The sequence below is a fragment of the Penicillium psychrofluorescens genome (genome assembly GCF_964197705.1).
Source record: "Penicillium psychrofluorescens genome assembly, chromosome: 4".
NCBI lineage: Eukaryota > Fungi > Ascomycota > Eurotiomycetes > Eurotiales > Aspergillaceae > Penicillium > Penicillium psychrofluorescens.
In genome coordinates this window covers 686,988-711,204 of record NC_133442.1, presented here as the reverse complement: position 1 = coordinate 711,204, position 24,217 = coordinate 686,988, and the positions used below count along the sequence as shown (strand labels likewise).

Genomic DNA, 24,217 nt, shown 5'->3' with positions numbered 1-24,217 from the left:
GCTCCGCAAACAGGAAACGGATTGGGCCCCCGGATTGGGCCGGGTGAATTATCTAATCTGGGGAGATAAAACGGTGACTCGATGCGATCGAGTAATCGGGTCACGTGCGAGGTATGGAAGTATAGAAGTCTAGAAGTATAGAAGTATAGAGGATTGCCAGTGCTAAGGAAAAGGATGGTACCGGCCCTCGCCATAGCACGGCCCGTCGATGGCATCCCCGCTGGCATTCTGCACGGGGACCCCATGGGCACCAAAGCGAACCACGTTGCCGCCGTACGTGTATGGATTCCACCCGATAGCCGGAGGACCCCCCGCCGGGTCCTTCATGAACGCCAAAATATGATCCTGCATGGCCTGGCTGGTCCTGATTTCCAACGCGGTCGGGCCCCTAGTCGAGTTGGTCCGGCCATAGAAGTAGGTCCCGAAGTTCATCATTAGATCCGAGGAATGATACGCCCCCAGCCACGAGTACGGGTTCTGGTTGGGCCACACTCCCGCGTACTGGTAGCGATATGTCGTCACATTGGCATTGTGGCGGAGAATGCAGGTCTTTGCATTAGGGCAGATAAAGGTCCCGAGAGTTCCAGCATTGACAAGCGGCTGGAACGGCCCGGCGGTGGCATTGCCGGACGGCCAAGGGTAGAGAGAAGCGTATTCATTCGCGGCGTCCGAGATGATCGCGGGGCGTGGCGAGATCTTGCCAGCCGCGGCGCGCGCTGGGTAGTCGGAGAACACCACTTTCTCGTCCGGAATGGGTTCGAAACTCAGGCTTGCCGGGCCGTCGTACTGGCCGATAAAATTCTCCATCAGGTCGACGGGAACCTGCTGCATACACTCGAGCTCTGCCGTCGGATTGTGCGGGAAGTCGCAGCCCAGATTCTTGGCCACCGTGGTAAAATTCGAGTGCGAGTAGTCGGACGAAAAGGACGGTGCAAGAGCTGTGCCCGACTGTGAGAAGCTGCCGTGGACAATCGGGTTCTCCCAGAAGGCATAGTTGTGAATATCGGTGCTCATCGCACCCGCCGACTGTCCCCACATCATAATCGACTCAGGATCACCACCAAAGGCAGCGATGTTTTCCTGGGCCCATTCAAGAGCTAGACGCTGATCCAGGATCGCAGGGTTAGGGTTATCAAGCGCCCTCGCATTCGGAAAGCCAAAGATATTGAGGCGGTAGTTGATAGTCACGACGATATGTTCCTGCGAACGATTCACCCAGGGAGCTGGGATCTGGCCAGGCACATCCACTCCATTGGTTTGGTACCCGCCGCCGGTCATGAAAAACGCGACAGGGAGCCTCGCGTCGGCCGGAACATCATATGGGGTCCAGATGGCGAGGCTTAAGCAGTCTTCCGATGCTGTTTGGAGACTCAAGCCGCTAGAGTGGTTTTGGTTTCCATTCACGGGTAACAGATAGGGCACGAAGAGATTCCAGAAGCTTTCCCCGCTGGAGACGAACTGAGGGCATGAGGGGGGGAAGCGTGTCGAGTAGCGATGCTGCTTCGATGGGGGTAGCCGCTGAGGTGGTTGGAAGCGAAGCGAGCCTACCGGAGGCTGAGCGAAAGGGATGTTGCGGAATTCGCGCACTCCAGTGAAGTCGTGATTCTGCAGACCAGTGAAGATCCCAGTCTCCGTGCGTACTGTTAGGGACGGATCTGCGGCTGCTTGCACCGCAGCGGCGAAGACTACACCGGCTCGGAGAAAGGAGATGGTCATGATGCGATTGTTACGGAAACTCGGAAATACAGAATTCATGGAAGAAGCGCCTAGCGACTCTCTTTATGCCTTTGCAATTAGCTAAATTGCGGGGGAAAGGTAGGCATTGGTCCAATTCAGTCATCGCTGCGCATCCTAGAACCGGAATCTCTCTCTAGTGTCGGCTCTTCCTCGGCGCTTCTCCGCAAAAAGAAGTGATCACCGTTGTGAAGAATGTACTCAAGCCATCTGGTGGAATAATAATTCACGGGAGAAGGAACATCTTCAACCCATAGAATCATGTCTCTATCAGAGCGAGTGAAATATATTGTTAGTTGGGCGGAGTATCAACACAGTAACAAGCCAACACACGAAGTTGTTACAGAGACGAGGTATGGATTTGCGAAGCGAGACTAATAACACACGAATAGGGAGACCGAGGCGCTATCGAGATCCTCACTGTATAACTTGCGGATGGTCGCGTCGAATCCCTTGTTATCAGCGCTGGCCTTCCAGGCCACATCCAGAACCGTCCAGGGAATATCCCACACGTGCTCGCGGTTACCAAAGTGACCTCCGGCACGAGGACACCCGTCTAGCAGGGATTCACAAAGCGGCTAAGAAGACGGCGGAAAGTGGAAAAGGGGACTGGGAATGTTGATGATGAGTGCAGTGGAAACGAGACAGATGGAAAAGGGAGATTCACAGGGGAGCAGGATCAGGCCAGGCATTTAGAGTCGCGCCTGTCTGCCTTCTATGGAAAGAACAAACAACTGTCTACCGGGATCTGTCGATTCAATTATTGGTTGCACCATACAAAAGCATTACTTGCACACCACTGACGGGTCTTCATTTCAATATTGAAGTGTTCACATGTAGTAGAGAGATGAGAGAGAACCTACGGACTGTGGACTATGTAATAGTGAGACGGATTGGTCAACAAATTGGTCAACAGCATGATCTAGCACTTTCTCTAGTCTCGACCCCTCCATGCCAGCGTCCCTGTACACTTGTATTCGTACACGTGTGGAAGCCGTGGCTCTCTCTACCTGCGCAGCGCATCGCGGATGGGCGATTCACCTCGGCGGAAGGAAGCTAGATGGGCACAGTTAGCTCCAGTGCATTTTGTCGGGAGGCAATGGGTCCCAGAGAAACTCAGGCAGCTTCTCAGGCTGCCCCAGTGCGGAAAGAGGTTTCCAACATACTATCTGCCTCCTCCCAAGCACGGCCAGCGCCGAACCCCAGGCCAACCCACGCGGGCCAGGCCCTCCGCTTGAACAAAAGCACCGAGAAAACGACACCGAACGAAAGGCCCAGCGAGGACTTGATGATCATGGAGGAAATGGCGCGGTCCCACTAAGCAAGCAGTTGGGCAAGTGTCAGCCAGCCAATCCGAACCCTCCGCCTCACCGGATCAACGGTCTCCCATTCAAGGGAGCAACGGGGATAGTCTCAAAAGGAACAATGACTTACCTTCTCATTGAGAAGAGCTTCGCTGACAGGTTTGGTGGACCGGGCGACCGGCCGGGACTCGGTGGAATCGGCCATTGTGAACTGTTGAATCCAGCGTCAATGGGGGATCAATGGTTATTGAGAGCCACAATGGGTTCCCAGCCACAATGGCTCTCAACAATAGGGCAATAGGACCACTTCACTCACCGTTTGGGCAGCTGGACAGAGGTGACAAGTTAAAAGCAGGGAGAAAACAGTCGGCAGTCGGGAACTTCGCCAAGACGAAAGGCGGTCGGAGCAAAGCAGCTTCTTTTTTTTTTCTTGGCCCTACCTACTTCGGTCACTACTCACTCACCACTTCAGTCATTACGACTCGGGTTCGAGATGCCGTCGATTGCGGAGGTGAGTTTACTCTTTGACAAGCAACTACAGGCAACAATCCCTTGCTAACAACCTGCGCTCATCCAGCATTCGTGCTCGTCGCAAGAGGCGCTCCTCCGCCTTGAGAAAGCCAATACCGCGCCACCGAGCACTCAGCTCAACGATGCGGCGAAGGTCCTTGGACTGGACTTGGCCCTCTGTGAAAGCCACCCGGAGGCGCCTCGCAGTCCTACCACCACAAATGTCTCTACGCCCAAGGAAGAATGGGTACTCCGGTGGTTGTTGAAACGCCTCAAGAGCGGCAAGAACTATAGGGTGGAGCCGGCTTCCTTCCTTCTGCTGCGACAACTGGTCGATCTGATATCCCCAAAGAACCTGGCCGCGATCCTGAAAGACCACAAGTTCCTGTCCATTCTGGGCGACACGGTTGCGGATCTGGAAGCCGACGTCTTCGCCAATGTGGAACATGGTTTGAATTCCGAGGCCGGCCACACCCTGGCTGGCTCTCCGCCCGGCAACGAGGCCAACGGCACCAAAATCAAAAAGAGAAAGAGAGTCTCTTTTGCGAACAATGCAGGTGGACGGCCGCAGGACTCCGCTCAGTGCTTTCTGACCTTCATTCGCGCTCTGGATTGTCTCTTCGGCGTTGTGATGCTTGCACACCAAACCCTGCGCACTGATGAGGTTGCCCACTCCCACCTCAAGCTTGCCCTCAGGGGTGAGCCGGAAGAGGCCGCCTTGTTCCTGGGCCGATCCTTCTGGGTGGCTTCCGGGACCGCCAAACATTTCTCGCAGGCCGGGAAGACGACCGACCTTCAGCACATGTTGTATGTGTTGCCTGCGGCTCTGGAATTGTGGGATTTTCGATCCTACCGCCAGGATGATACCGAGAACAAGTCCAGCAATGAATGCTTCGCCAAGTACTGTTTCGCGCACGCCCTCCGACTCCAGCTCTGCCTGCGTTCGCTCAAACTTGATACCGACGAGCGGGCCCTTTTGCTTCATGCGGTTGAGCGCACAGTCGTCCTTCATGTGCTGCTTCCAGCCCGAGGGGCCTTCTTCGAGCGCGGTGGCTCTGGCATTGATTATTCCACCCAAGACAAACCCAACTGGGAGGTGGTCCAGCCAGTCACTGATTCTTTCAAGTCAATCATCCGCGAAACCCCTCTGACTGATCTTGCCTCAGAGAAAGCAAACCAGAAGGATTCTAAACGCGCTTCAAAATCACTCGAGCTCCTTCCTGAGCTGCTTGATATTGCTTCGCGGGCCGTTCCCAGGGATTCTTTCCGAAGCCAGACCCATGAGGCTCCATGGCTGGAGACCTTGTTTGTTGCCGTTGCGGAAATTGCATACTCCACCTCCAAGCGGGAGAAAGACACGGCTACCTTTTCCGGGTTTTCTCGTAAATTTGTTGTCAGTCTGCAGCAGATCATGCAGGTGGCTGTCGATCGAAACATCGGTTTGTCGTTGAATACCACTCTGAATCATTCCTGGTACACTGGGATTCTTCAGCCAGGTTTACAGCATGTCCAGTGGAATGTCACGGCTCTCATTGTGCGCCTGGGTGTGGACATCTTCTTGCCCAGCTCGGGGTTTTACGACTCATGCGACATCTTGGTCAATTTGCTGGATAAAATCCTGCTTCACTGGCGCGACGGTGGCTCTAAAGATCTCGCAGCTTACCCCATCATCAAGAATGATATCGTCCTTCCTTTGCTGCGCGCATTCGTCGAAGCCCGAGATCTGTACACATTCACGTCGTTCTGGCATCATCAAACCATCCTTGTGGAAATGGCTCGCGCCAAAGACAGCAGTCTGACCCATTTTTCAGTCTGGGAAGATGATGATCTCTCTGAGCTCTACAGCGAGCTCGTGCGAACCGCTCCCGCTGATCCACGCCTCGTGGCGCACATGCGGGCCGCTTCGAAGGACACCAGGGCGGCGGACGGCAAACTGTCTGACGCCCCAGCGTCATACGCAAAATTCATTGTCTTGGAGGCTAGCTTCCGGCGTCGTGCATTCTCGTTTCCCGACTCCGAGGCGTCATTGAGCTACCTTCTCGAAACCGTCACTTCTACTCTGTCCTCGAAACAGGCCCTACACTGGCGATGGCGCCTATGGCGGTTCGTTCGAAACCTTGCGGAAAATGACAGGCAGTCCATGAATACTGCTCAACGTCAATCCGTCCTGGCTTTGGTGGATATTGCTGCGAAGACAATGAAGCGCAACCACAGAGAGTTGACACAGAGGGCGTCCGTCCTCGAAGCTTGGGAGGCGTACCAATTTGTTCTGGTTGCCACCAGAGGTCCTGATCAACTGGGTGCATTCAACACGGCCACACAACATGTCATGGAACTCATCAATTCCGTTCTCCCAGCCGACGCCAAGAAATCAATGGCTTCTCCGTGGAACGGCCGAGCAGACGCTATGGATTCACCAATTAATCTTGCTCTGGCTTACTTCTCGGCAATCTCGAAGATTCCTCAGGTTTGGAAACGGATTTCCGCTGATGCTCGCTCTCAGCTGCTCAAACAGCTTCTATCTCTGGCCGCGGAACAATGCACTTCTTCGCCTCTGCCCCTTGAAAATGCGGCCGATGATGCGAGGTTTCTTCAAGGATGGGCCAGTATTGTCTCCCACGAATATCTTCTTCGCGCCACTTTCCTTGTTCCCGATCTTGTCACTCTTCTGAAGGACAGCATCTATCGTGATCCTACCAACCACCGACTTTACTTCGACAGCCTTCAGAGAATCCCAGCTTCCTTGATCACCCGCGGAATGAGAGGGATTCTTCTAGACAAGCTGCATGATGTCCTTATCCTGCAGAACCGTTCATCCGAACTGACGGTCGGACTCATTACGATTTTGGCTAAGTTGGCAGAGGAGCCCAAGTCTGATGCCGTGTTGACCAGCCACATCGAGCCGATCTGTGCCGCTGCCCGAGCCATTGTTCTTAATGGCACCGACCTTGATCTTCAGATCATGAAGGCATTCCGAAGCTTGCATCGTGCAGTCATTTCCAAACTGCTGAATCTTCCCGACGGCCAAAAAACCAAGCTGTTCAAAGAAATGTTCTCCCAAATCTCGACGCAAGCTTCGAAAATGAGGCAGATCGAGCGAGACTCCATGGCTTGCTTCCACTTGCGGATTTCGCTGTCTCAACTCTGGCTTTATCGCAAGCAGCTCCGCTCCGCTTTCTCGGAAAAGGATCTCGCTACTTGCCGCGAGCGAGTGTTTGGCCTGGTGTTGGCCGACGTGAAATCCGTCAAGAACCAGTGCAGAAAGCAGAAGCTTGAGGAGACCGTCACACTTATCAAGACCATTGATTCTCTGGAGGACTTTGAAGATCTGGCCATGAACAACCTCGAAGTGGAGAAGTTCTTATCGAAGATTGAGTCTTATGTGGAGATGTCGGTTGACTCCGTTCCAACTCGGTTGATCAGGCGCCGTCTTCTTGCCAGCAAAGAGCCCGACGTGAGTATCACTGAGCCGGTGCTCCAGTGTGCGGAGACTCTCTCCCTTCAGTCTCCATATGGCGAGGATCAACAGCTTTTCATCCGGGTCACCACGGAATGCTTTCATTCCATGGGCCCCAAGCGGATTATCGAAGCCATCCGCGAAGTACGCGAGCTTGGGCTGACCGGCGACCACGCCGGACGCCGCCTCCTGGTCGTCTGCCTGGCACTGGCCTCGTTGCCCTCAGTCGAAGACAAAGATAGCATCGCCGCTCGAGAACTCTCTCTCGTCTGCACCGCGCTCGCCGAAGCCATCCCCCATAGCCCTTCCGTGGACCACCTGAGCTACGCCGTCGAGGCCCTAGACCTCCTCCTGCGCACGCACACCCGCTGTCTTGTCCAGCAAAACATCGATAGCATCCTCAGCGCCATCGCCAACGCAGCCTCCCACGACGGTCCTCATATCGCCTCCACCTATGCCCCAACCATCTACACCCGCCTGTGCCGGCTGATGGGCGTGGTGCTCGGCCTGCAGCGCCTGAAGGTGGGCGGCCGCTTCCACCTCGTCGTGCACGCCATGCAGCGCCTGCTAGCCTGTCTCTTCGCCCGCTCGCGCAAACGCACCCGCGCCAACCGCGCCAGCCCTCCCAATTCCCTCCTCCAGCCCTTCTGGCTCGCTCCGCTGCAGCCCTCCCACGCCTCGCACTACACCCGTCTCCTCACCTCCCTCTGTGACCCCACCATGTCGGCCGTGCTGCGTCCCGCCCAGGCAGGTGCTTCGCGCGATGCCCTCACCGACCAAACCAAGAAAGCGAAGCGCATTGCCGGCCAGTACCTGCAGTATGTTATTATGGAGTATGCGCAGTGCTCGCTACGCGGAGCACTTACCCCCGAGGTGAAGGCTGCTATTATGCCCGGTCTTTATGCCACCTTGGACGTCATGTCGCGCGAATCGATGCGCGCGCTGAACGCTGCGCTCGACATCTCGGGCCGGGCTGTCTTCAGGTCTTTGTATGAGGATTATGTGAAGTTCGGCAAATGGGATAAGGCGTAGTGCAGTGGGGTTGTATGCTGTACCATATCTTTTAGATTCTCTCAATGAATAATGCATTGATGTGTAACGGATTTGCCTTTTTATCACCCTGCAGTAAACTACAGTAGTGCTACCTAGACGGTTTCCCTGGGTTTGAGAAAAGAGGCCCAGAAGAAGGTTAACGATGCAACCAGCTAATGTGTCATGTAGTAAAGGGCTGATCATATATTAACAACGGCTATCTAAGAGGAGAGAAGGGAGTCTAAGAGGCGAGGGTATCATAGTAGGATATCGTCAATCATGCCAGAAATAGGTGATAAGAAAACGGAAGTCATCGAGGCTCATTCCACCATGGTCGAATCGAGTTAAATCATAGATGTTTCCAGCGTGCGCGGACTCAGACACGGGACTGAAATGTTTTCCAGCACTGGGATCCGTGACGTGTGATGGTGAGAGGGGCTTGCCGGGCCAGAATGAGACGAAGAGTGTTGCTCTGATGTTCCGGCGACGGGTCTGTCCGGGATAGGCGATTCCAGTGGAACGCCGTTGTGGCCGCTGTGCGTGAGACAGCCAACGCAGCTGCAGTCGCTGCCGCATTGACAGCTTCCTGTAATGTCGGAACAGGAGCCTGGAAGCCCAACGGGGTATTCGAGGGTGTAGTATTCCGAAGGGTGCATTAACTGTTGGTTGAATGGGTGGTTTGCCGACAGAGGAGAAGAATAGCCGGTTGGGAGATTTGAGTTGGGGTCTGAGTAAGGCTCAAAGGCGTAGCTCTGCAGAGCACTGGGATCCGTTGAGGGTGTGTGCTGCATGAAGGAGAGGCTCAGCGGGGTTGGTGTGCCTCCTGAGAATGGCGAGGACTGATAGGCGCTGGCAACACCGTCCGGGGTCTGATCATCATTGTCGAAAGTCATTATGACACCCATTTCTTGGACGTGCTGTCGAGTTGTATTGTTGAAGGGGTGGGCGGAACATCCTAGGCATTGGCAGTCGTCTCCACAGTGACACTCGGTGCAGGGTTCACCACCATCTGTTTTGTTGGAGGCGGGTTGGGGTTGCATTGGAATGGTATTTTGACTAATCCCAAGTCCAGAGAGTTGGTCTGAGTATATCATCGACTGTGGCGCAGACATCTTTTGCGAGTGTCCGTTCATGTAAAACGTTGGTTGAGATTGAGCTTCATCCATCCCGAACTCCATGAATTGCCCATGCGGAGACGAAACGGAGGTCTGCCAGGAAGGCATTTGTGGGGCTGAAAATTGCTCATAAGACATGTTGTCCCATGATGAATGCTGGACACTATTGTGCTCTGGCAAGCCTGGGAGAGCGGAGTCATTTGCCGAGGAAGCTGCGGATTTTCCACAGCAAGATCCATTTGGAACTGGTGTAGGAGTCTGAGATTTCTGGGAGCAGCACGCAGATCCCTGCTGTGTGGGCTGCGGAGTGCTGTTGGCGATTTGTGTGGCATCAGATGATGCTTGTTCGCTGATATCGTGGTTGGTGGAGGTGTGCGCGCCGTCCAAGTCAGGCTGAGATGCGAAGTTGAATGACTGATTCGTCGCATCGTTTTCGAATTTCAGATTGACCGGACCAGGCATAGCATCAAAGGCCTTGGCGAGGTTCTCGGGTGCCGTCTGGAGGCTGCTTTGCCTTCTTCCCGATTTTTGGATCTTGCCCGGCGTAGGCGACGCGATGGGAGCCATAGAAGACGGGTTCGACTGCGGCTCACCGTTGGCATCCAAGGGGACTTTATACAGTGGTCGGCACAGACAACCAGAGCCTGCCGGAATTAGCAATACTTCAACAATTTTCGTCCGATGAGAGCTTTACCTTTCGGAATTCGGACCATGACGGCATATGTCTTCTCGCAGCTGCAGGTTCCCTTGGGGTGAGGGCATTTTGCGAGTGGCCGACCCGCTTTGGGAACTTTCATCATGAGCCGGTCGAAGTGCTGGCATTTGGAGGATCGGTGGCCGCGGATGCATGGTTCACTGCATGCAAGAGCGGCTGTCAGCATAGCCCGGGCATATCCGGAAGTCCGCGCATGGAAACCTACCAAGACCACTTGGCTCCTTCCTCATCGAGAGGCATTGTCACAAAAAAATTATTTGTCTCGGGGTCGGGTGTTTCAAATATCGCAAAAGTACGGCGGAGCGGTTCCGTCCGTCGCAAATGCTGAGGTGAGATGGTTTGCGCGAGAACCAGGCGATATCACAGCGTCTCCACGGTTTGCAATGCAGGACTGATTGGTATTCGGCTTTCGCGAGAGTGACTCGGCGTCTCCGAACAGCTTCACGGCCAGTGTGATCGGGAGGGTGCAGGGCGGCAAAAAACCATCGTCCCCGCGGCAGACGCGGAGGGGGTGCGATAATCGAGCAGGCAGCGAGATGAAATGGAGAAGGGGGGAAGTCGGTTTAGACGGTGCGATAGATCATGTGAAATCAGAAGAGACAGTGACCAGCCTTGTTCTTTTGTTCTTTCATGCCAAAGCCAGCAACGAAGAGCGGGAAAAGAGTGCGCGGGGACCCGTGGATGTGGTTCCTGGGCATTACGTAAGACGGATTCCCGATTGTCATGTCATGGATAAATGTTGTTTCTTCTTCTACTGACGTCCAAGGGATTCACAGCCATGCCTCCCAAAGGCTCCGAGGCCAGTCCACCACCGGACAACCCTCGCTCCTTCTTTACCGTCCCTACACCCATCAAGCAACTTTTCGATAAATTCCCTCTCACCACATACCCGACCAACGCCCTTCCGCAACACTCCCTGTCCCAAGCTACCGGCAACCAGCTGTTTGTCTTCACCGATGCAGCTGGTGCTCGACGGGGTCGGCCGTCTTTCAATCCACAATGTCTCAAGTGGCAGGTTGGTTGGCTTCCTTGCCGATTTCTATGCATTCATTCGCGCTGACCAGCGTCGCCATAGGCCTACCTGAAATTTGTCGGGATTGACTTCAAAACTACCCCTTCCAACAATCACGCGTCGCCGACCGGTGCTCTGCCTTTCCTCATTCCGTCAACCCCCGAGGACACTCTTGTCCCAATCCCTTCACACAAGCTCCAAAAATGGGCCATTGAACAGGTCCACTGCGAGGAGGAGCAGCAATTGAACCTCCGATTCGAGGCATATGCTTCTCTGCTGGACCAGCGGATACGGAGTGCTTGGGTATGTGTGGTTTGATATTTCCACCACGAAATGAAACAAACTGACTGGTGAGGGTCTAGTTATACATGCTGTATCTCGATCCTGCCAACTTTGAGGCCGTGGCACGGCGGCTCTACGTGGACCCTGCAACTACGAGCTCGGCTGTTCGGACCGCTCTTGGTGTCCAGCTCCAACGGGCTGCCCGCGATGAACTCCTCCGCACGTCGCGGTACATTGATGCTGGGGATCTGGAGGTGGATGCCGGGAGTGCGTTTGGGGCGCTATCAACCCTTCTGGGGGAGGATGAGCATTTCTTTGGGCGACCAAAGCCGGGCCTATTTGATGCCAGTGTCTTCGCCTATACGCATCTGATTTTGGATGAAGGGATGGGGTGGAAACACAACCGACTGGCGCAGTTGCTCCGCGAGCACGACAATCTTGTACAACACCGGGCGCGGGTGCTGCAGTTTTTCTAGGAATAGGTCCTTTCTGTACAATCCAGCAATAATAAATCTGTCTAGTAACCATAGCCAACTTCGCTGTTCGTACTCTGTAGTTAGTCACCTCGGCTGGCTTTCCCCACCGTCGTCTGGGGTATCACATGTCAGCTCCGTCATTCCTCCGGCTCGCGTTCGACTCCTTGTTCTTCTTTCTTACATCTACACCCAACGCATTTGGTTCGATTGTTGTTTCGGCATGCAGGCTCTTATCAACTCGGGCTGACCTGCTTGCTTCCTCTCGCTTCGCCATGGCCGCCCAGTCCAAACTCCTCCCGCCCGAGCGCTCGGTCAAGCAGATCTTCTCCAGCCTCACCTCCCTCTATCTCCAACACCGCACCCGCATCTCGCGCGCCGTCTACCTCGCCCTCTTTGCTGCGCTTGCCAAACGCATCCACAATGCCATCTCTGAACAAAAGGCCGCGTCGCAGCGACAGGTCGAGCTGCGCCGCCAGCCTGGAACCACCGGTCTCGACGACGAGCAGCCGCGCAAAAAGCGAGTCGAGATCAACCGCGAGTTCTTCAAGCATTTGTTGCGCTTGCTCCGTATTGTTATTCCCGGATGGCGCAGCAAGGAGTTGCGACTGCTGGTCAGCCACAGCGTCTTCCTAGTGCTCCGCACGCTTCTGAGTCTGTATGTCGCCGAGTTGGACGGCAGGCTCGTCAGTAATCTCGTGCGCGGGAAGGGCAAGGATTTCTTGCTGGGGCTTGTATGGTGGATGATTGTTGCGGTGCCTGCTACTTTCACGAATTCCATGGTAAGTTGGCCCGCCCTTTAGTGCGCAACCCCCTGCTGATGCGACCATGCCAGCTCTCGTACCATCAATGCAAACTCTCCCTCAGCTATCGGAAACGCCTGACCGATTATATACACGATAAATACCTGTCTAATATGACCTTCTACGCCATCTCCGCCCTCGATGATCGGATCAAGAACCCCGACCAGCTCGTGACGGTTGATGTGTCGCGCTTCTCCGACAGTCTAGCAGAGTTGTATTCCAACCTGGCCAAGCCAATTCTTGACATGTGCATTTACAATTACTCTCTGTCCAAGAATGTTGGTGGCGAGGGACTGTTCCTTATGAGTCTGCTGGTACAGCTGTCTGCCAATGTGATGCGCATGCTGACGCCCCCGTTCGGCAAATATGTCGCGGACGAGGCTCGCCTGGAAGGCGAGTTCCGTTTCCTGCATTCGAGACTAATCGATTATAGCGAGGAGGTGGCTCTGTATCATGGCCACGAGGCCGAGAAAGATACTCTGGACAAGGGCTACTTCACCCTGATCAAGCATGTGAACCGAATTCTCCGCCGACGTCTTTACCACGGTTTCATGGAGGATTTTGTCATTAAGTACTTCTGGGGTGCGTTGGGTCTGGTTCTGTGCAGTTTGCCGGTCTTCTTCAAGATTCCCGGACAAATCACCCAGAGTATGGGAGATCGCACAGAAAGTAAGTTCAATTCCTGCTAAGGAGAATCCCAAACTGACTGTGAATAGGTTTCGTCACAAATAGGAGGATGCTACTATCATCCTCAGACGCCTTTGGTCGCTTGATGTTTTCCTACAAGGAAATTTCCGAGCTGGCTGGGTACACGTCCCGTGTCTCGTCGCTACTGGAAGTCATGGATGACTTGGCGGCTGGACGGTTCGAGAAGAAGCTCGTCTCATCGGCATCCATCGAAGAAAATGCGGCCGTGCTGTCGGGACGAGGCGAGATCCAGGAAAGTGACTCCATCGAGTTCACCGACGTACCCATCGTCTCCCCGAACGGAGATGTCCTGGTGCGCCAGTTATCGTTCACGGTCCACCCGGGCGAGCATCTGCTCATTGTCGGACCCAACGGGTGCGGCAAATCTTCCCTGTTCCGAATTCTGGGCGGACTCTGGCCTGTCTACGGAGGCACGGTCAAGAAACCGCAGTTCGAGAGCATCTTCTACATCCCGCAGCGGCCGTACCTGTCCCGCGGCACGCTGCGCCAGCAGGTAATTTATCCCGATGGTGTGCGCGAGATGCGCGCCAAGGGGGTCACTGATGCGGATCTGTTTGAGATTCTGTCCGTGGTCGAGATCGCCTCTGTCGTAGACCGGCCTGATGGTTGGGACGCCGAAGAGGAGTGGCGCGACGTGCTGTCGGGCGGTCTACAGCAGCGCATCGCCATGGCCCGGCTTTTCTACCACCGTCCGCAGTATGCTATCCTGGACGAATGCACCTCTTCTGTGACGCTGGAGATTGAGAAAGTCATGTACGAGACGGCGAAGAAGCTCGGGATTACGCTCATGACCGTCTCGCACCGACGGAGCCTGTGGAAATACCACAAGAAGATTCTCCAGTTTGACGGCCAGGGAGGATACATCTTCACGGGACTGGACTGGGAGCGACGGTTGAAACTGGAAGAGTAAGTGCATTACTACACGTCGCCACCATCACTATCTTTGACTTGCGAGCTAACCCCTCCAACAGCGAGAAAGACGAACTCGAGCTCCAGCTCCGGACTGTCCCAGAACTACAGCGCCGCGTAGCCGAGTTGACCTCTTGAACCATCATGTATATACAGAGTCCATCGGTCAATCCGTCGCATGTAGAAATGGATGATGAACCCTTTCATGCTTGATCGTCTTACTCATCATCGGTATCCCAATTCGGGCTGGCTCGGGCCCGCAATCTAGGCCTTCGCCACTCACCGGGCCGAATTTTTGCACGACATTGTAAGAATCGTTCCACCTCGACCCACCCCGATGATATCGTGGGCTTTTTTCTCGACGTCATACCGGCTATTTTACCTTGTTTGCCACGAGGGGGTTTTCCCTTATGGATGTGGTTGGAATCCGGTTTACAGAGAGCGCTTGGGATCTTTTTTTCTTTTTCAATTGCGTCTCCTGTATATCCCACTCTTTTTTCTTTTCCAACGCCCTTGTCTCTAATCCGCTATCTCTCTCTCTCTCTCTCTCTCTCTCTTCTCTCCCCCTCTTTCTTATCTTATAACGCCCAAAATGGCCATCGCCAACACCACCAACAATACCGCCAGCCAAAGGCGAAAGATCAACATTTTCTCCGGTATGTATGCGCTTATCTGCAGATAATTAATTCTCCCTGCCACCTGCCCCTCTTCTACCAAAAACAAGATACATTCCGCCCTAAATTAAAAACAAAAAATAAAAACTAACAAATAAACCCCCAGACTTCGATGGCACAATCTCCATGCAAGACACAGGCCATATCCTGTTCGACACATACGGCTGCGGCACCGAAGCGCGCAACAAACTCGATGAGCAGATCAAGTCCGGCGAGCGGTCCTTCAGGGAGGCCTCCGAGGAGATGTGGGGGTCGCTGCATATCCCCTTTGACGACGGCTTCAAGGTGATGGAGAAGACGCTCGAGATGGATCCTGGCTTCCGGGAGTTCCATCAGTATTGCGTGGATAACGGCTTCCCGTTCCATGTTATCAGCGCTGGCTTGAAGCCTGTGCTGAGACGGGTGCTGGATTCCTTTTTGGGGCCGGATAGCGTATGTTCCTCTTTCCCTCCTTCTTTTCCTCTTTGTATGATGAACCACTTGCTCACAAAAAGCCGATTGGATAGTCCGCCGCGATCGACATCGTCGCCAACGATGCAATCATCCACCCCGACGGCTCAGAGTGGAAGCCCATCTGGCGCCATGACACAGACCTGGGCCACGACAAAGCGCTCAGCGTAAACGAAGCCCGGATCGCGGCCGCAGCAACATGTTTACCGGACGAGATCCCACTCATCATTTTTATCGGCGATGGCGTGTCTGATCTCGCCGCCGCGAGCCAAGCAGATGTCCTCTTTGCGCGCCGCGGTCTGCGGCTTGAGGAGTACTGCCGCGAGCACGATATTGCATTTACGCCATTTGATACCTTCGCTGATATCAAGACCGAGATTGAGAAGATCAGTGCCGAGGATCAGAGTAAGACTGGCGGAGTTGGCAAGCCGGTTAGGTATAACCCGCGCGCCAATCTGTGGAGACGGATCTCCAGTAAGGAAGCGGTAAGTTTTTGCTCGTTTTCCTCTGCTTTGTATGTTGCGGGTTCGCTGATGATCGATTAGGTTCCTACGCTTATTGCTGCCGCCACGCCTTCCAAAGAGGAGAAGATGTTCCTCTGGCCGGAGACGTTCTCGGATTACAAGCCGAAGACTATCCAGGAGGACGAGGAATTAGTTGTTGCGGCTTGAGCTTTTTTGAGCTTTTATTTATGATGCATGGCTTGGTGTCGAGTTAGGTTGGGTCGTATTATATCCCAGTCTGTCCGAGTGTCTCGCGCCTTGTGCTTTGTTACTTTCGTCCCTTGTAGAGTCGACTCGAGATTGGACGGATGGATAGATGCATAGATTGCACGCCTCAGTGCATCAAGCATATAGACCAAATGAACAGATTGATAAACAGCAATATTAGTTATGTAGTTATTACGAGGAGGGCATGAGTGAAAAGAAACAAAAGTCAGCAGCAGAGACACAGACAATCACACACAACTCCTAATCCTTGCCAACCTCCAGCGGCTCCACATTCCAGATGCTATCCGCATACTCATTAATCACGCGGTCTGTGGAAAAGAAGCCCATGCGCGCAACACTCGTAATCGACTTCGCCAGCCACTCCTCCCGATTCTTGAAGGCCTCGTCCACCATCTCGTGCGTGGTAACGTATGAGTTGAAATCATCCGATACGAGATAAAAATCGCCGTGTTGCTCGACGGATGCGGTAAGTGCAGAGAAGTCGCCCGCGTCTCCGAACATGTTGCCTTTAATGGCCTCGAAGACCTTGGCGAGCTGTGAGTCAATCTGGAAGGTCTGGCCATAGACGTGTCGGTGGCGCAGCTCCTCGACGTCTTCGGCCAGGGTGCCGAAGAGGAAGATGTTCTGTTCGCCGATTTCGCGAGTGATTTCGATCTAGCTGGGTTAGTAGGGGCGGGTGGAAAATAGGCGGGAGAGAAAGATTTACGTTGGCACCGTCACACGTTCCGATAATTAGTCCTCCGCTCAGTACGAACTTCATGTTGCTCGTGCCGCTCGCCTCCGTTCCTGCTGTCGAGATGTGCTCGCTGAGATCCGAGGCTGGACAGATCATCTCGGCTTTGCTGACATTGTAGTCCTCAATAAAGATGACCTTCAGCAGATCACCAACATCCGCGTCATTGTTGACCACAAATGAAACCTTGTTAATCAGATGGATGACTGTCTTTGCCATCCAGTAGCCCGGCGCCGCCTTACCACCGAAGATCGAGACCCGAGGGACAACTTTCTTGCGCTCCTCGGCCGACATGGCCTTGATGGTGAGGTACCGATGAATCACTCCGAAGATATTCAACTGTTGCCGCTTGTACTCATGGATCCGCTTCACCTGCACATCAAACAGTGCGTCGGGGTTCACGCTGAAGCCGGTCGTTTCCTTGATATACCGGGCCAGACGCAGTTTGTTCGCGGACTTGATCTCCGCCCACTCTGTCCGGAATTTCTTGTCATCAACAAAAGCCTCGAGCTTGTCCAGAAGGGTCAGGTCGGTCAAAAATTCGTATCCACCTAATTTTTCTGCAATCAAAGCGGACAGTCGCGGGTTGGCTTGGTGCAGCCAGCGTCGGGGCGTGATACCGTTTGTCACGTTGGTGAACCGATCTGGTCCATAGATCTCCACGAAATCTTTGAAGATCGTAGTCTTGATCAGATCCGAGTGCAGTTCTGCAACACCGTTGACCTTGTGGGACCCGATAATGGCCAGATGCGCCATGCGGACCATCTTCGGATGCGACTCTTCGATGATAGAGACCCGTGATAGCATTTCTCGGTCGTTGGGAAACCGCTTCTCAACTATCTGCAAAAAGTACAGGTTCACATCGTAGATAATTTGCAGATGGCGAGGTAGCAGATTCTGCAGTAACGGGACAGACCATTTCTCCAGCGCCTCGGGCAGCACGGTATGGTTGGTGTATCCAAAACTTTTGGTCACGATGTTCCATGCCTCGTCCCATTCGAGACCTTCGGTGTCAATCAGAATTCGCTGCAGCTCCACAATGGCAAGGGTTGGGTGTGTGTCGTTGAGCTGGATGGCCACCTGGTCGGGGAACTCGCTCCAGGCCCTCTTGGACTTCTTGAATCGCCGGACAATATCGTATAGCGAGGCGGCACACCAAAAGTACTGCTGCTTCAGCCGAAGCTCCTTGCCACGCTCCAAGTTATCATTCGGGTAGAGAACAGCCGAGATGGTCTCTGCTCTTTGCTCATCGGCCACAGCACTTTCGTAATCTCCGGCGTTGAACTTCTGGAAGTCAAACTCGCCGCTGCTGGCCTTGCTGGACCATAAGCGGAGATTGTTGGTGGTCTTCGTGCCGTATCCAGGAATGGGAACGTCATATGCCACGGCTTGAACAATCTCTGCGTCCTCCCAGGAGTGCATGATCTTACCATTTTCAGCTTGGTATTTGCGAACGCAACCATAGAACTGGATATCAACGGTGATCTCATGGCGCGGGAATTCCCAGGGATTGTTGTCGAGCCAGTAGTCCGGGACCTCCATCTGGTACCCATTGACTATCTCCTGTTTGAAAATGCCGTACCGGTATCGCAGTCCGTATCCCCAGGCAGGGTAGTTGAGGGTCGCCATGCTGTCCAGAAGACAGGCTGCCAGGCGTCCCAGACCACCGTTGCCCAGCGCAGCATCATGTTCTTGTCCGATGACATCCTCGATGCGGAAACCAAGATCCTTCAAACCGTCTTCCAAATTGTTAGCCAGGTTCGTCACACGATTCACCGGGAAATCCCACCTCGAGCTGCATCCTTCAAGCCCACATTCAACATCGCATTATCCAGCGCCCGCCCCATCAGGAACTCGAGTGACAGGTCTAGAAGGAACCAGTCAGACACACGATCTATCCGTGCCCAGCATGCTGGAACCCACAGTAGACTCTTTTCTGGTCATTAAAGGTCTGGCGCTGTTGCGTCTTATTCCATTCGATGATCAATCGGTCTCGAAAAGCGAGTGCGGTTCCGGAGTACGCGGCACTGCGGGAGTCAGGAACATGGTCTGCCCGCAATAGAGAAACACATACTTCTCGTCGCAGTTGTACAGCGACCGAGCCAGCGTCGTCTCAATGTGACGCACAAGTTCCTTCTGCGGGAGAGAGTCAGCCGGGAATTCAACACTCCGTCCAAACATAGGAACTTGCCTCGAACTCTTCCTTGTTGGTAAATTCAGATGCAGACTAGATCGAATTAGTGCCAATTCCTTCCGTAGCTATGGAAGGCCATACATATTTCCGCCAGCTACACCACCCAACGGACGCACCAGTCAGCTCGAACGAATTCGCCATTAGGTCGGTATACTACTCACGCCTCGCGAAGGGGCTCCGGAATGCTCGCCTCCACGTGCTTGATCTCCCCGGGACCAAAGCCGGTGAAGGTGCGCTTGTGCTTGGGGCGACTGAAGCCCGGACCGACGGGGCCTTGGAGGTCAGCAATGGGCACACCGACGGAGGGGCGTCGCTCGCGATGTTGCTCGGTGGTCATGGTTGAGGAATGGAATCAGATGTGATTGTAATGGAGGGGAGTGGGAAGTTGGAGAAGAGAAAGAGAGAGGGAGAGAGAGAGAGAGAAATGGAGGGGCAATGAAAGAGGGGAAGAGAGAAACCGGGAAAACTACAGTCTTACATACGAGGAGCTACATGGCCTTACGGACGAGAGTGGTGACACGCTGTAGGACTCTGTTGACTTCGTGATCGATGATGCTGGAGGGTGGAGCGAGTGGATCCGATCGACGTAGTTTAGATCCCCCGTTTGTCCTCTTCTGTTCTACATCCTCGACATCTTCATCCCGACCATCCTGATCAGCAAGAGTCTAGACTACACCTCCGCGACCAGCCCCAGATCTCCGCCACGGTCCAGGCCTGAGCGGGAGAGCTCTTGCTGCTCGACGATGCAGCAACATGGTCCGAGCTGTCCGTGCGGGTGGGGAACTGCGACCGCGCCATCCTCACATCAACTACCGACTGAGACAGAGGGACGACCCTCGTGTAGGCAGTCACTGGCTGCATGAAGCTAATGAGAAGGGACAGCATCCGAGCCCGCATTGAGGCATTCATCCCGCTATAAGGTTGGCGATCTTCCGCGCCACGCACCGCGGGGTTCGTCTGTCATCCAATTCCCCGCAATCACCGTTGGGGATCTTCAAACGACGTAGGTATACATTTCGAGGCTATGGAGTGCCCTCTGGTCTAGACTGCCTGCTCTCCTCGGATGAGAATAAACTAGTTCCGACATTATCGGATTGCATAGAGCTATTTGATCGCAAGAAACCGAATACCAAAGTCTTCTATCATGCCACGATTGCAGGCCCCTTCTGCACCACCGGGTAACTCCACGAGCCATTGCGCAGGGTTTCGGTCGGAGCATAGAACCGGACTAAAATGCACCCCGTTAGCGTAGACCCACGCCAAAACAGCACCACTTACGCGTGAGATAAAAGTCCCCTCCGCCCTTCGGCGCCGGGAGCCAACTATAACGCAGGTCAGTCAATCGTTACCGTCTCTCGCGAAAGGGAGTGGGCACATACTTCGCCGTCCAATTCCTCGGAGGGGTCACATCCGCCGGCTGGACGAGCAGCTGGAAACTGGCATCTCCACGGGACGAGTCACTGGCGTCACCATAAACGCGCGATCCATTGGCGTAAGTGATATTCCCGCGGTCGTTCAGCGCGTACCGATCCAGCGGATTGGGAACGAGATACTGTTCCGCGTCGTAGGCCGTCAGACTCCAGAACCCGGTCTCGTCCAGCGGCGGCTTGCTACCGAAGGTGAAGATGTAGGCCTGTTGCGGGCCCAGATTTAAGTTCTTCTTATTTGCGCTTGCGCTGTAGGATGGATATAGAGCTTGCGATGCGTCGAGGGCAAGGTACCCGCTGTAAGCTACGAATGCGCGCATCGCATAGTTCGTGCCGTAGTCGCCCTGCGCCGTGGATGACAGACTGGTCCAGCCGTGGGTGAGGGTGATGTGGTTCTGGGGTTGAGTTATTGCGGCGGATATCTCCTTCTGAGAGGCGCTGTATGCGGCTGTTAGGTTTACGCCGCGAGGTGGCTGGTAGCTTCCGTCTGGGTGGATGCCAGCTTCGTTCAGCATATGGGTTACCCGGCCTAGGTCTGCGGTGTCGCGGGGGGGATTATGCGGTGCGATGCGAGCTGTTAGTTGCATGAGCTTGGTCGCTGGGTCGGAGGATAGGGACGAGTTGAGCATGGAGATCGTTAGAGGCGGTGCGGTGTGTTGGTTAATGTGCTTCTTGAGGGTGTGGAGATGGGTCTGGTTCTGCAGAGCGTGGAGCTGCGCCATATCTTCCGGGGTGCCTTCTTTGACGGCGTACCGGGTGATGATGATGCCGTATGGTGTTGGGGCGTTGATGTAGCCCTGGATGTGCCTCCTGTCGCACTTCAGCCGAGAACCGTCCTCTTTCTCGCCGCCGAGCTGGACACCGGGCTTGTGGCCGTGGTCTGCGCTATACCGCAAGATATACGTGCCCGCTGTGCTGTTCGTCACGCTGCCGATATTGGCGTAGTTGTTGGCATACCTGATAAATCCTCGGCCATTAACAACCTGCTAACCAGCCACGGACCCAAGGCATTTATAGTTATTGACTCACACATCGTAGAAAGGAAACACCCAGAACCGGTCCTTGATGACAGGGACGTCAACAAGCACATCATGGTGCGACAGATCGATAACAGCAGCCGAGTATAAAGTGTCCACATTGGGGCGCACCACGTCGTGGTAGGCTGATGTGGCTAGCTCTCTCATATGGTTGAAGCGATTGGTGCCCTTTACCTCTTCGAGAAGGGGGACGGCGAAGGGGACGAGGGGGAGGAGAGGGTATCCATACTGAATAGACAGTCAGGTATGTATATATATTGCACACAAGTGTCAACACACAGTCAGAGTAAATTGCGTGGCTTCGTCCACACCTGCCGAGGTACAAGTAGACACACCACAGACAGCGGCGGCAGCGAGCAATTGCGGTAGCTTCATAATGCCAGGAAATGAGTTAGTTGGAGGTTGGATTTTGTGAGAGCATTGTTCCGTGGGTATCTACTCAATAAATACTCCGGACGCTCAGACAAACTAAACGGAGAAGGCATGGCTGTCGGTGGCTATCAGTGGCTATCGGGGACGATCAACTTTAAATGATGCAACACTCATGCAGGATTGCTCCTCATTCATCCAATCTCACTGGATAACTCACGTTAGATACCCTTTTCCATCTTCAGGGGCAGCGCATGGATCGCTTCGGCATCGGCAAGTTCGGCAAGCAAGTGATTCCCCGCTTCTTCCTGTCGGGAATCTAACCAGAGGAGGCTACTCGAGGAGAAGAGACTAGTAGGGTTGAGCACAAAGGATAAGTTGATGATTCGGGCACAGCCACTACACCTAAAGGACCGCTGAGTCCCAAGTCTATAGAACCAAGGACCGAGGAACCAAATCGCAGCAATTCGACGCTGGTAAAAGTTCACAGGGAGGCAAAAAAAAAAAAAAAAAGAGAAAGAAAAGAGGCTTGGAAAAGTACCACATGCATCGAAGCGCTTCAAATCACTGGAGAGAGAAAAGGTGTGGCGGGGAAGCAGCGCAGGGAAGCAAGCGAGACCCATAATATGCAACAGAAGACGACGGCTCGAAATAGAAACAAAATAGAGAAAATAGGTATATCGTAAATAGGAGGAATCGCCCGGGCAGGGTATTCGAGAGAAATAGGGAATCAGATGGCCCAATCAGGATGGAAAGCCACGGGAGACTTTCTCTTCCAAAAGGAATCGCGATCAAAGGAGGAATGGCGTGGATATCCAGCAGCCCTGTTGCTGAGAAACAAAAACCCGGAGGGGAATACAAGTCAAGCCCGCGCCGGGGACACCGACCAAGAGAGCAGCGCCATCAACGCCTGCAAGTGAATCCGGGAACAAGAAGAGCAAGAAAGAAGCCGAAGATAGATATGTGTGGTGGGAGGATAATCTGGAGCGGTGAGAAGCGAAAGCGTGTCGATCGGTCTCGTCATTCCCAACGAGACCGAGCTCCGCGAGGAAAGGAGTGTACCCCTTACAAAATACCCGAGTCTATCAAGGCATTCTGCAAGATGGTCTCTTTGACCGCCGCAAAGACCAATCGAATGTTGGTAGTATCGGTGGCTTGGGTGAGGCTAGAGGCAACCGTTAGAGACAAGATGTCGGTAGAAAAAAAGTGGGCACCTACTGTGGGTATAAATTCAAATGTGCTCGATTCACCTGGTTGAACCGCCACAGAAGGTACTTTGCGGCGCGATTGACATCATTGCCGCCTGAATAGTCGGGGAAATAATTGCTGAGCGGTGACCGTGGAAGCTTCTGTCGGAAGAGATCGACTTTGTTCAGGAAGAGAATGATGCTCGTCCGCATAAACCAGCGGGAGTTGACCACGGAATCAAAGAGTACCAGACTCTCCATCATGCGATTCTGGGAATCTAATCAGCCTCTCTGCCCTCGATTTAGGGGAGCATTCCACGGATTCCTTACCTGATTGCTCTCCTCCAGCAACATCTGATCATATTCGCTCAATGCGACGCAGAAAATAATCGATGTCACATTCTCGAAGCAGTGGATCCATTTTTTGCGTTCGCTGCGTTGACCCCCAACATCAAACATGCTGTGAAGTCGTTAGTGACAGGTTCAACCTGACTAGGCAACGGGGCCGACATACTGGATGCTCAATTGACCCATCGTGAATCGGGTCTCGTAGATACCGGTGGTCTTGGTACGTGCACGGAGCACATCCATGACATTTGGGATGTAATCCGGCCCAGTTATTCGCTTTGCTTCCTCGAAGAAACTGAACAATGATCAGCCAACGCACGGGTTGGGAAGACACAACAAGAGAAACTTACTATGGTGCGGAGTCCATCAGATAAAACTCGTTTTGGTGTTCCAGCGCCATTGCTGTACAGGGGTCATTCCACAGATATGTGATCGCATCGCCGACTTTCCCGTCGAGGGGCGTGTTGGGATCAGGATCCACATTGTAATCTTCTAGGAAGGTGATGTAGTCTTGGACCTTTTGGCTGGTGGGCTCGAGCTCGAAGCGGTGATAGGCCTCGATAAGCGATTTCGCGCAGTCCAGGAGGTTCTTGTAGACGGTCAAGCGGTACAGCGCAAGCTCTTCAACGGTGTAGCCATTTTGGTGAATGATTTTCATCTGTTTCACAATGGTCGACTTGCCACTTTCCCCGGAGCCTGTGGAACAGGGTTAGCCCACGTTCAGGGGAGCTAGCCTTCCCCGCGATTTGCGACAACTTACCCAGGAGCAGGATCTTGCATTCTCTTCGTAGCCGCCGGGAATCTTCCTCGAGCTTCCGGTCGATCATTTGGCTTCTCTTCTTCTGTTCCGCATCTTCGGTGGACTCCGAGCTGAGACACAGCCCCATGGCGAGAGAATATTTCCAGTCAACAGCCGAGACAATGGCCCATACAGTGTGCGCGCAGCAGCTATCGGGAACAGCCCGTCAGAATGACTGGGGAGTGTGAGCGCCCAGGATAAGACTGGAAGACAA

General features: G+C 53.9%; 10 protein-coding genes across 10 annotated transcripts; 4 read left to right on the top strand and 6 right to left on the bottom strand.

Moving 5' to 3' along the window:
• Nucleotides 1-162: 162 nt before the first annotated feature.
• On the bottom strand, nt 163-1,716 carry PFLUO_LOCUS5992 (uncharacterized protein; the record flags this gene model as incomplete). Its single annotated transcript, XM_073783493.1, has 1 exon — nt 163-1,716. The coding sequence occupies one exon, from the start codon at nt 1,714-1,716 to the stop codon at nt 163-165; it is 1,554 nt and encodes a 517-aa protein (XP_073640043.1).
• Nucleotides 1,717-2,740: 1,024 nt separating this feature from the next.
• On the bottom strand, nt 2,741-3,243 carry PFLUO_LOCUS5991 (Mitochondrial inner membrane organizing system component; the record flags this gene model as incomplete). Its single annotated transcript, XM_073783492.1, has 3 exons — nt 2,741-2,790; nt 2,901-3,051; nt 3,169-3,243. 3 exons carry the CDS (start codon nt 3,241-3,243, stop codon nt 2,741-2,743), a joined length of 276 nt encoding a protein of 91 aa, XP_073640042.1.
• A 288-nt stretch (nt 3,244-3,531) lies between these two features.
• PFLUO_LOCUS5990 (uncharacterized protein) lies at nt 3,532-8,037 on the top strand (the record flags this gene model as incomplete). The annotated part of the gene is made up of 2 exons (XM_073783491.1): nt 3,532-3,549; nt 3,616-8,037. The coding sequence occupies 2 exons, from the start codon at nt 3,532-3,534 to the stop codon at nt 8,035-8,037; spliced, it is 4,440 nt and encodes a 1,479-aa protein (XP_073640041.1).
• Nucleotides 8,038-8,381: 344 nt separating this feature from the next.
• Nucleotides 8,382-10,107, bottom strand: PFLUO_LOCUS5989 (uncharacterized protein; the record flags this gene model as incomplete). Its single annotated transcript, XM_073783490.1, has 3 exons — nt 8,382-9,796; nt 9,847-10,007; nt 10,073-10,107. 3 exons carry the CDS (start codon nt 10,105-10,107, stop codon nt 8,382-8,384), a joined length of 1,611 nt encoding a protein of 536 aa, XP_073640040.1.
• A 538-nt stretch (nt 10,108-10,645) lies between these two features.
• On the top strand, nt 10,646-11,637 carry PFLUO_LOCUS5988 (uncharacterized protein; the record flags this gene model as incomplete). Its single annotated transcript, XM_073783489.1, has 3 exons — nt 10,646-10,882; nt 10,943-11,182; nt 11,242-11,637. The coding sequence occupies 3 exons, from the start codon at nt 10,646-10,648 to the stop codon at nt 11,635-11,637; spliced, it is 873 nt and encodes a 290-aa protein (XP_073640039.1).
• Nucleotides 11,638-11,909: 272 nt separating this feature from the next.
• Nucleotides 11,910-14,192, top strand: PFLUO_LOCUS5987 (ATP-binding cassette long-chain fatty acid transporter pxa2; the record flags this gene model as incomplete). Its single annotated transcript, XM_073783487.1, has 4 exons — nt 11,910-12,416; nt 12,470-13,106; nt 13,154-14,051; nt 14,117-14,192. The coding sequence occupies 4 exons, from the start codon at nt 11,910-11,912 to the stop codon at nt 14,190-14,192; spliced, it is 2,118 nt and encodes a 705-aa protein (XP_073640038.1).
• A 454-nt stretch (nt 14,193-14,646) lies between these two features.
• PFLUO_LOCUS5986 (uncharacterized protein) lies at nt 14,647-15,849 on the top strand (the record flags this gene model as incomplete). Its single annotated transcript, XM_073783486.1, has 4 exons — nt 14,647-14,710; nt 14,835-15,160; nt 15,235-15,663; nt 15,724-15,849. The coding sequence occupies 4 exons, from the start codon at nt 14,647-14,649 to the stop codon at nt 15,847-15,849; spliced, it is 945 nt and encodes a 314-aa protein (XP_073640037.1).
• A 300-nt stretch (nt 15,850-16,149) lies between these two features.
• Nucleotides 16,150-19,173, bottom strand: PFLUO_LOCUS5985 (Non-essential glycogen phosphorylase; the record flags this gene model as incomplete). Its single annotated transcript, XM_073783485.1, has 6 exons — nt 16,150-16,563; nt 16,616-18,381; nt 18,432-18,509; nt 18,566-18,669; nt 18,717-18,869; nt 18,998-19,173. 6 exons carry the CDS (start codon nt 19,171-19,173, stop codon nt 16,150-16,152), a joined length of 2,691 nt encoding a protein of 896 aa, XP_073640036.1.
• Nucleotides 19,174-19,978: 805 nt separating this feature from the next.
• On the bottom strand, nt 19,979-21,447 carry PFLUO_LOCUS5984 (uncharacterized protein; the record flags this gene model as incomplete). Its single annotated transcript, XM_073783484.1, has 4 exons — nt 19,979-20,064; nt 20,115-20,158; nt 20,216-21,220; nt 21,293-21,447. 4 exons carry the CDS (start codon nt 21,445-21,447, stop codon nt 19,979-19,981), a joined length of 1,290 nt encoding a protein of 429 aa, XP_073640035.1.
• A 1,287-nt stretch (nt 21,448-22,734) lies between these two features.
• On the bottom strand, nt 22,735-24,091 carry PFLUO_LOCUS5983 (Guanine nucleotide-binding protein alpha-2 subunit; the record flags this gene model as incomplete). The annotated part of the gene is made up of 6 exons (XM_073783483.1): nt 22,735-22,834; nt 22,888-23,126; nt 23,187-23,316; nt 23,371-23,499; nt 23,555-23,900; nt 23,965-24,091. The coding sequence occupies 6 exons, from the start codon at nt 24,089-24,091 to the stop codon at nt 22,735-22,737; spliced, it is 1,071 nt and encodes a 356-aa protein (XP_073640034.1).
• Between the last annotated feature and the right edge of the window lie 126 nt (nt 24,092-24,217).